The 9,228-nt window shown below is 42.4% G+C and overlaps 2 protein-coding genes across 2 annotated transcripts in view; both read left to right on the top strand.

The window, feature by feature from the left end:
• Pmar_PMAR019189 (conserved hypothetical protein) overlaps nucleotides 1–4,248 on the top strand; it is a gene marked incomplete at both ends in the record, with an annotated part of 13,933 nt that extends 9,685 nt beyond the window's left edge. Inside the window, 9 exons of the mRNA XM_002780243.1 lie at nucleotides 40–52; nucleotides 1,067–1,237; nucleotides 1,814–1,975; nucleotides 2,513–2,577; nucleotides 3,129–3,247; nucleotides 3,298–3,461; nucleotides 3,661–3,759; nucleotides 4,133–4,162; nucleotides 4,243–4,248. Coding sequence (XP_002780289.1) covers nucleotides 40–52; nucleotides 1,067–1,237; nucleotides 1,814–1,975; nucleotides 2,513–2,577; nucleotides 3,129–3,247; nucleotides 3,298–3,461; nucleotides 3,661–3,759; nucleotides 4,133–4,162; nucleotides 4,243–4,248 — 829 coding nt within the window. The remainder of the gene's footprint in view (nucleotides 1–39; nucleotides 53–1,066; nucleotides 1,238–1,813; nucleotides 1,976–2,512; nucleotides 2,578–3,128; nucleotides 3,248–3,297; nucleotides 3,462–3,660; nucleotides 3,760–4,132; nucleotides 4,163–4,242) is intronic.
• A 535-nt stretch (nucleotides 4,249–4,783) lies between these two features.
• Pmar_PMAR019188 (conserved hypothetical protein) lies at nucleotides 4,784–8,860 on the top strand (the record flags this gene model as incomplete). The annotated part of the gene is made up of 8 exons (XM_002780242.1): nucleotides 4,784–5,023; nucleotides 5,437–5,608; nucleotides 6,198–6,352; nucleotides 6,407–6,484; nucleotides 6,541–6,859; nucleotides 7,079–7,195; nucleotides 8,023–8,153; nucleotides 8,750–8,860. The coding sequence occupies exons 1-8, from the start codon at nucleotides 4,811–4,813 to the stop codon at nucleotides 8,858–8,860; spliced, it is 1,296 nt and encodes a 431-aa protein (XP_002780288.1). The 5' UTR covers nucleotides 4,784–4,810.
• Nucleotides 8,861–9,228: the final 368 nt, after the last annotated feature.

Below are 9,228 nucleotides of genomic sequence, written 5' to 3'. Positions count from 1 at the left end.
ATTATTATAAATTCGTTTTCAAATATAATATCAATGAAGGTTCACCACCCTAGTGATATGAAAAACACTGGTGAAAAATATATTTCACGACTACTGCGTAGTGTGAATATCGCGTTTTTCACCGAGTTTTACACCAATTCATGTAAGACGGGTCGTGAAACTCCAATGTTATCTAGATGAATATGTTCTCATGGAGTTTCACGACTACCCGTTTTACGTGAAGTGGCGTCGTGAAACTCGGTGAAAAACGCGATATTCGCGGTATACTGTAGTAGTTGTGAGTATATTATTCACTAGTGTTTTTCATATCACGAGGGGAGTGAAACTCCAATATTACTTCAACCTATTAGTAATAATATAAATAGATATATAAATCTTAAGATAGGCAAGAGTTTTATAGACACTACTGCAAGGCACGAGATGTTGTTGAGAATCGATTTTAGCGATTTTGATTGTATAAGAGAGTTCCAACGGCTCGTTGGTCGTTAGCTGGTTGATATAGCATAACTAGGTCTTCATGTGGGAGGGGCGGAGGTTGCTTAGTCCGCGTCGATTGATTCGATCAATGGAGTTAATATATTCGATTCTGGGTGAAGAAATCTCAAGTCGGACAGAAGACGCGCGGAATTTTTTTCCGGGGAAAAAGATGATGATTTTTCTTGGAAAATCTCATTCATAGACTTCGGAATCGAACTCAGTAATGTTGGTTGCATTAGAAAGTTCTACCGCTCGTTAACTAGTCATAGATAGTGACACTGGTGATGATGCACATAATGTATATGTATAAGTAGTATACTAAGTGACATTAGTGAATAATAAAACGGTTATCGTTTCCATGTTGGCGTCGAGAAACTCAACTTGTGGAGAATATTACTAAGTTGACACACCTTCGTTTCAGCTGCTCGTGATATGAACGAGGATAGTTTCCTCATTTATTATAGGAGTTTACAGACGAATTCTGGTAAATATGTGCAGGAACGAATATGAATTTCCCAAAATTTTCATATTGTCACCGACACATGTAGTTGACCATATGCATATTACTTATTCCCCTTACTGATTTCAGCTGCTCCTCATTCAAGCGACGACTCGGTCCTCGCACTTGGCATTGACGGCTCAGCTGATATCGAATCTAGAGACAGTACTTGCTAAGGAGGGCGATGAAGGAGTACAGGAGGACGAGCCCGGCCATATGCTCACGGCGCTGTGGTCGCTAGTTGCCCTTGGGCATGGACAGGTGAGGGTGGTGAATCTGACGTTGGAGAATTTCCTATGGAGGAATATGTGTTCGCTTTCCTCAGCACCTGAGCTCAGGGGTTTCCTATACAGTGTTGGAGTAGGAATACATGTAATCGCTTTCCTCAGCACCTGAGCTCAGGGGTTTCCTATACAGTGTTGGAGTAGGAATACATGTAATCGCTTTCCTCAGCACCTGAGCTCAGGAGTTTCCTATACAGTGTTGGAGTAGGAATATATGTAATCGCTTTCCTCAGCACCTGAGCTCAGGAGTTTCCTATACAGTGTTGGAGTAGGAATATGTGTAATCGCTTTCCTCAGCTGAGCTCAGGAGTTTCCAGAGATAATTATAGAGGCATATATACGAATAAGGTGTATGTTGAGAAATCAAATAAAAATTTTCGGAAATTTCCTGCGAATTTCCGTGTTGGCAACAACGCAAATGAGGTGAGGAGTTTCCTCACTAATTATATGATTTCGAGTAGAAATGTTTATAAACCGAGGAAAAAAATTCCAAAAAATTTCCGGAAATTTTCCGAAAATTTTCGGTATAGTTGAGCATGTGTACTGTATGCAGAACGTGGATACGGAAGGCCGGCTGCCAGAGCCACTGAGTTCATTGTTGTTGAGGGCGACTAAGTGGCAGTGTCTCGATGATCCTAAAATGGAACGTCAACTACAGCAGATATCTCTAAACTTTGTACTGGAGCATGGGGAGAAGCCGGAGGTTGCCTCGCAGGTGATAACAGCGGAGCGAAGCGATGAAGGAATTGCAGAATTACTACTTGGGGGGTGAAATATGAGTTTACTTTCCTCAGCTGGGGTGAGGAGTTTATTATATTCGGTAAAAGTATGTACATAGAAATAAAAATTATTATAAAATTTCCTCCCAGAATTTTCATATTGTCACCAACACATGTAGTTGACCATGTGCATATTTTTCTACACTGTGTTTTTCTTAGCAATGGCATCGGTCTTTCCGAAGCAGTGTGGGAGTATGTATTCGGGGGCCTCAGCTGACGAAACTAGCTTTGTCACTACATCATGAAAATTCACAAAAATATGCTAAAAGCAACGATAATTTTGTCCAAGTTTGGTCGCGAAATTTCCGCACCGTTCCAGAGTTTCTACTACACGGGTGGCAAATCTGTAGGAAAATTATGGGATAAACTCCCGAAGTAGACTGAACGGCTAGTCCTATTGAGGAAAACGCTGTGATCAAGAATATAGCGTTGGTTTTGTTGTAAAGCGTCCCATTTCGAAATTAGTAGTATAGATACCACCGATGCCCTACTGCATCGCTCGGAGTGGGATGAAGAATAATGATTGGCAGAATTTATGGTATGGTCGGGAGTCGCGATGAGGCTTGAGGGAATAAAAATAAAAAAAAATTAATTTTTTCATTTAAATTTTTTTTGAAAAATATTTTAGTGGGAATGAAACTTTCGGCGGCACTCTGGAGTGCTGGAGGAATATATGTTTGCTGAACTCGGCTGCTTCCTCGCTGATTATGAGAGTTTATGTAGAAGTTAGGGTAGAAATGTACAGAAACGAATGAGAATTCGCTCGAAATTACGTATATACTCTTATATTTTCATCAACTCGCGTAGTTGACCATGTGCATATTATCGCCACTCTATGGAAAAAAGTGTGGGAAACAATATAGAAAATATTGGGGAGAATCTACCTGGTTTCCGTACATTTCTAAAGTAGAAATGAGTTATATATATACACTTCATAGAAAGGTAGTAAGAATCCTGCTAGTAGAATTCATGTAATTATTGCTGGAAATCCTGAGCTCAGTTGAGGAGAGCGAAAATATATATTCCACCAACACTGATTCGGAATATCCGAAAGCGGTTAATGTGTGTGGATGGCAATGTTGGATTTAGGTCTTCCTTCGTTCTTGTTGATGATGCTGTCGCTGAGGAGTCCTCTGGAGCTTTTGGAGAGCTGGTGAGCTCTATTGAGGGGGAAGTGGAGGATATATTGGATACTCTGCCAGAAACGGGTAGATGACAGGTGCGAGGGTTGAACCCGGGACCTATTGGTTTTGAGCAGACATCACTTTCTCACCGAGCTGGAAGAGCGAGCTGGTGTCAAGATTCTATAGAAAGGATCGTCTCTTGGGAGATAGATTTGGTGATGTCTTTGTGCACGTCGACTGCGGTCCGGCATGGCTGGAGGAGCCTCTGGATCCCTACGCTCAGCTGTTACATCGCCATGTAGGGTTTCACTTTTGAGCGATTTTTAGAGGCCACTAGGGAGGCTCTCTAGGGTTTGATAACAATGGGGAAAATTATGTTTCTAATGTGATGATGACATTCACATGGAAAACTGATTGAAGAATGTGTTCCTAGCCATACGTGGAACCTCATAGGTCTGTGTAGGATTCCCTGGAGAGAACTGTGCTGTTGGTGATAGGTCCGATTGGCAGGAATGCACGGCGAACGTCTGCGAGTGTCCGACTGGGTTGATATGAATGATGAGGAGAAGAGGCAGATGGTGACGGAATGGCTGGAGGTGGCTCAGCAGGGGTAGAGGGTTGTCCATAGTAGTGACGATTATGGTGATGATGTTTCTTATTGGGAAATGACTTTGTGTTTTGGGAGATGGATAGGGGTGGGCTACTCATGGGGAAAATAGTCGCTGTGTGTTTGGGGGAATCATAAACTCGTCATTCGCATGACTGTTTTGATGGCGTGTGGGGGTATCAATGCGTTTATTACTAGTGGCGGTTATTGATATTCTGATGTCGTGGTGATTTGGTTAGAACTGGTAGAAAATCATGGTGGTTAGGAGGGATGGGTCTTCAATGGTGAGGTTGATGTCAACTTACCGCTGTCCCTAGTGAGGTAGAAGTCAGTGATTTGGCAGAGCTCGCCGCAGTTTTTAGGTGGATGTTGTGTCGGAGGATGTGTTTCAGGTGAGTAGGGGAGGCTGTTGGATTAGCTATCGGGAGGTTGTGGGTTCGATTTTTGCTCGGTTATTTTTTCATGTCCACAGGCCTAACAGGAGGAATCAAGGAAACTTCCGGCATTTGAGAAACAACTTCTAGTCTACTCACTTGACGACGCTAGGGGGTATGCCGGCAGCCACCTTGAGAGACATCACCGATGTGATAATTTCGTGTCGCAGTGACGCTATCAGTTGAAGCAGGTGAGCCGAACCTGAGAGGATATTTAAGGAACGACTATACGGAGGGCTTCGAATGGCACTAGAATAGGGAGCTGAATTTACATTGGGAAGTGTATGAAGGAAAATTACGCTGTGAATGTGAAATTGGAGGCAGCTGATTACGATAGGGCAGAACGCGGTTGCGTGAGTTCTATTAGAGGTCCCTTTTTTGTCCATGCTGATTTCATATCAGTCTGGGCTTAGCATTAACTCTCTTTTCTTCTGCTATCGCCGTCTGCGTACCGCACCTCCTCCTCGTGGGAAGGGATGAGTAGGAAGATGTTTGCATGGGTAGTGTTCTCTCAACGTTACTATTTTCTATGATCATTTTTAATACTGTCGAGTTGTCTCCACTATTGTATTCACTTTCAGCGATTGATCTCTTTCTTTCTCTTATATGGATGGTGACACGGTGATATCGGCTACTCCGGAGATCTCATCGCCGACTTTGAATCCTCTCTCCAGCGGCTCTGCATTCATAACGAGTTACCCCGCGGTGCTGCTGGCTTTGGGACTGATGTTGGTGACGTGGTTGGTGACTGTATATAACTGTTTCCAACATCTGCTGAACTACTCAAGGGAAGATTTGCAGATGCACATTATCCGCATTGTAAGTGCTGGGAGGAGGCATGTGCTACTGATGCATGGTCTGCGTACATGTGTTGATGGCAATATCAAAATTTTGGGAGGAAATTTTGGAAAGTTTTTGGGAATTTCTTATTGGTTTCTGCACATTTCTACCCTAGTTCGTATGTAAACTCCTATAATTAGTGAGGAAACTCTTCTGAGCTCAGCTGAGGAAAGCGAATATATGTTCCTACTCCAATACTGTATAGAAAACTCTTCTGAGCTCAGCTGACGAAAGCGAACATATATTCCTACTCCAACACTGTATAGGAAACTCTTCTGAGCTCAGCTGAGGAAAGCGAACATATATTCCTACTCCAACACTGTATAGGAAACCCCTGAGCTCAGCTGAGGAAAGCGAACATATATTCCTACTCCAACAGTATCTATATTCAGGTTTTGGTGGCACCGTTATATGCTACTGGAGCGTTCCTGGCCGTTTGCCTGACCAATGTGGATCTGGCAGTGCTCCTCGAGTCGATTCCGGAGATCTGGGAAGCGGTGGTGGTTTACTCTTTCTTCTGCCTTATTCTCACTTATGTTGGCGGTGAACATAACTGGATTCAAAGTGAGGGCATTTGCTATCACTACATTAGTTCGCAGGTTATCGTACATTAGTATATCTACAATGGAGTTGGCGTAACGTGAAGTGGCGTAACACCGATATGCAGTAGTTTGTGAAATATGTTTTTCACTAGTGTTTTTCATAGCACTAGGGTGGTGAAACTCCATTATAAATAGAATCAGTAGTGAATGGAAAACACTAGTGAAAACATATTTTACAATTTTCTTCGGGGAAAACAAGTGTGTTATCGGTCGGGAAGACATATACGTTACATGGAGTATTACGCCACTTCACGTTAAACGGGTCATGGAACTCCATTACGTTACATTGGAGTTCAACCCGTGCTGTGAGAAATACATATTCATAATGGACGTCGCGAAAAACGCATGTGAGCGATGACTAACGCGTAAAACACGTGATGAGTTTTTCATGTTTTGGGAACCTATAATGTTCCCGGGAGGTGAACTCATTTTGAATTTTCCACGTATGGCTAGGAACACATTATTAAATCAGTTTCCCATGTAAATGTCATCATCATATTAGAAACATCATTTTCCCCATTGTTATCAAACGCTAGATGGGTTCTCGTCAGGCACACTGTACACAGCTCCAAACGGCATTCAGCAGCCGTGGCCACTGAGCAAGTGCCTGCCGAATCTCGCGCTCACGTCGGAGTTCTTGAGAGGCATGAAGAGATGTGTACTTCAGTTCGTCGTGTTGAAGCCAGTGATGACAATTACGGAAATTGTAAAAATGCAGGATGCCGGTATCGAACCTGGGAGTGTATCTGTTTCTACTCAGATTATGCATATCTTTGGGGAAGGCGATAATAAAGTGTGGACGATTATCCGGGAGGTTGCGTACAACTTATCATACTCGGTAGGTTAAGCCGCTGGCAACCCGAAGGTCCCCGGTTCGATCCCTGGTCATGTCAGTTGGCGTTATATGCATTGGGGCTTCTGTACATATCCTCGAGACGTCACCCGAGTTTGCGAGATAAAAAACCTCTGGCAAAATTCGTCTCTGTGAAATTGGTTATTTTCGTCACTTTCTGGCAGCAGTATATTTTCGATCTCGCATTTTCGAAGGAGCCGCAAGAAATTGGTATGAAATGGAGCGCATTTCTGGTGTGCGTCGAGATGACTATTTTTGCGGTATTACTAACTTCGGCATTCACTTGGCGAGAATTCGAATTTGAGTGGGTTGAGGCGTCACCACCGAAGTTGGACGATGTAGAGATGGACAGAGTTGAAAGTAAGTTGGTGGTGTTGTGGTATGGGAATAGAAATTGGGGACAAGTGAAAATAGTGAGGTTTATATTGGAGTTTTCACGTGAGGTGGTGTGATACTCCATGTGAAAAACGCGATATGAAGTGAAGTGAAAATACTTGGCGAATCACTATACCACAATTCGATGGTTATACTATCATACGGGCCGTGCTGAAAGTAGTATATGACTATTGTTATTGTTAGGTGGTGTTGTTCGTGATGATACTTCTGCTGGGGATTCCACTGACGGGGAAGAGAGTCCTCGAGGTGGTCAGCGAGCCGACAGTGAGCAACCTCAACAGCACGCACATGCAACTTATGGTGAGTAGTCATTTGTCGGTAGAGTTAGTAGATTTCATGATGGAATTGTCCTGGTCTCGATCACAGCGGAGCGAAGCGTTTCATGATGTGCAGTATTAAATTGAAAACATATATATAAAGTTCCAACATGAATAAAACTATAGTTTCACCCGTGATACGGAAAACACTGGTGAAAAATTTATATCTCTCCACATTTCGCGAAAAACGCATGTGAGCAGTGAATAACGCGTAAAACACATGATGTGTTTTACGCGATATGGAGTGATTCTTCCGGTGTAGTTCCCGCACGTAGGGGTCCTCGTCTAGTCGTAGTAGTAGTACTACGGTAGTACGTCACGGTGGTGTACAAGTTGAGCCAAGTCACTAGTGTATACCACTCAGGGCTTGGCAGTGAATCATTCACAAAACACCAAATACACGACTAGTCGACTAGAGCGTCAGGGAGCTGTTTCACAGCAAGAGGCTGTTGCCAACAGCTAACCCTGACAAGAACCCCAACCCGCGTTGTTCACATGGAGTATTACATCACCTCACGTAAAACGGGTCGTGAAACTTCACTGTTTCATGATGATGCTATCCTGTATACGATTGGCACTGGTGAGGGATACGCTCAAAAGTAGTGTGTACCTCATTGGAATTTCGCGACCCAAGTGGCGCCATACTTCACGCGATTGGAAATATTCTGCGAATAGCACCGGTTTACGCGTTATTCACATGAGGTGTTCGTTAAGTGAAATGTGAAATATTTTTTCACTAGTGTTTTTCATATCACGGGTGGAACTCCAGTATTAACAATTCACAGTGAATTCGGAGAAGTGTGGTAATAGGTACGAGTAGTCGTATACTACCAACGCAAGCAGACATACGGTTGGCTCTGGCCAATGCGAAGCGATCGTTGTATCCTGTTGATGTGGCAGTAGATACCTCTAGGAATTGGAGCACTCGATATCAAGGACATGTAAGTGTCGAGAATTATATTGAAAATTACCACTAATTTTCGGATTTTTTTCACATCTATTTTATAATAATCGGTTAATTTTTATCGCGAATTGCATATTTTTTCTGGAAAGAAAACGGATCCTAAGTGAGTGTCGAGAATCATACCGAAAATTACCACGAATTTTCGGATTTTTCGGTTACATATATTTTATAGTAGTCGGTGAATTTTTATCGCGAATTGTGTATTTTTTCTTGAAAATTTTGTAGTTTTTTTCTGGAAAAAAACGGATCCTAAGTGAGTGTCGAGAATCGTACCGAAAATTACTACGAATTTTCGGATTTTTCGGTTACATATATTTTATAGTAGTCGGTGAATTTTTATCGCGAATTATGTATTTTTTCTTGAAAATTTTGTAGTTTTTTTCTGGAAAAAAACGGATCCTAAGTGAGTGTCGAGAATCATATCGACAATTACCACCAATTTTCGGATTTTTTTAATGGTAATTGGTGAGTTTTTAATTTTTCCTTGGAAATTTTAGATTTTTTTGGAAAAAAAGGATCCTAAGTGGGAATTTTGACAATTTACTGAGAAATGGTATGGCTGGGGGTATTTAGGTATTATTGGAGACCAGCCAAGCATACGTTGGTGAAGACGATGAGGAATTGGAGGAAACCTCCGGGGAGGATACCTCGTCCGACACTGACAAACAGAAGAATGAGGGATGAGGATTGCGTCACTGCGCCACGAAATTCAAAATTCTCTCTCTCGCAACAAGCCGGCTTAAGAGTGTTGATGGTGGTGACCACTGAGTTTGGTCGTTTGTTTTTTACTGTTGGAGCATCATTCTTGAAATGTATGATGGCGATATTATTACATTTACTACTATTCCAAGATGATGGGAATATTGAAAAATTTACAAGATTTTTGTTTTTTTTCGGGATTTTTATTGGGAATTTATGGTAGTGTTTCCCACGATGCCACCGAAGCATGCGAAGATCCATTTAACTACTCCGGAGAAGCCGTCCTCGGTGTCAAGTCGAAGCAGTGTTTTGGGAAGTCCGGAATTGCGACCGAAGAATAGTGATGTAGATGA

This window comes from Perkinsus marinus (genome assembly GCF_000006405.1).
Source record: "Perkinsus marinus ATCC 50983 genomic scaffold scf_1104296944428, whole genome shotgun sequence".
NCBI lineage: Eukaryota > Perkinsozoa > Perkinsida > Perkinsidae > Perkinsus > Perkinsus marinus.
This window is presented reverse-complemented; position numbering and strand designations above follow the sequence as displayed.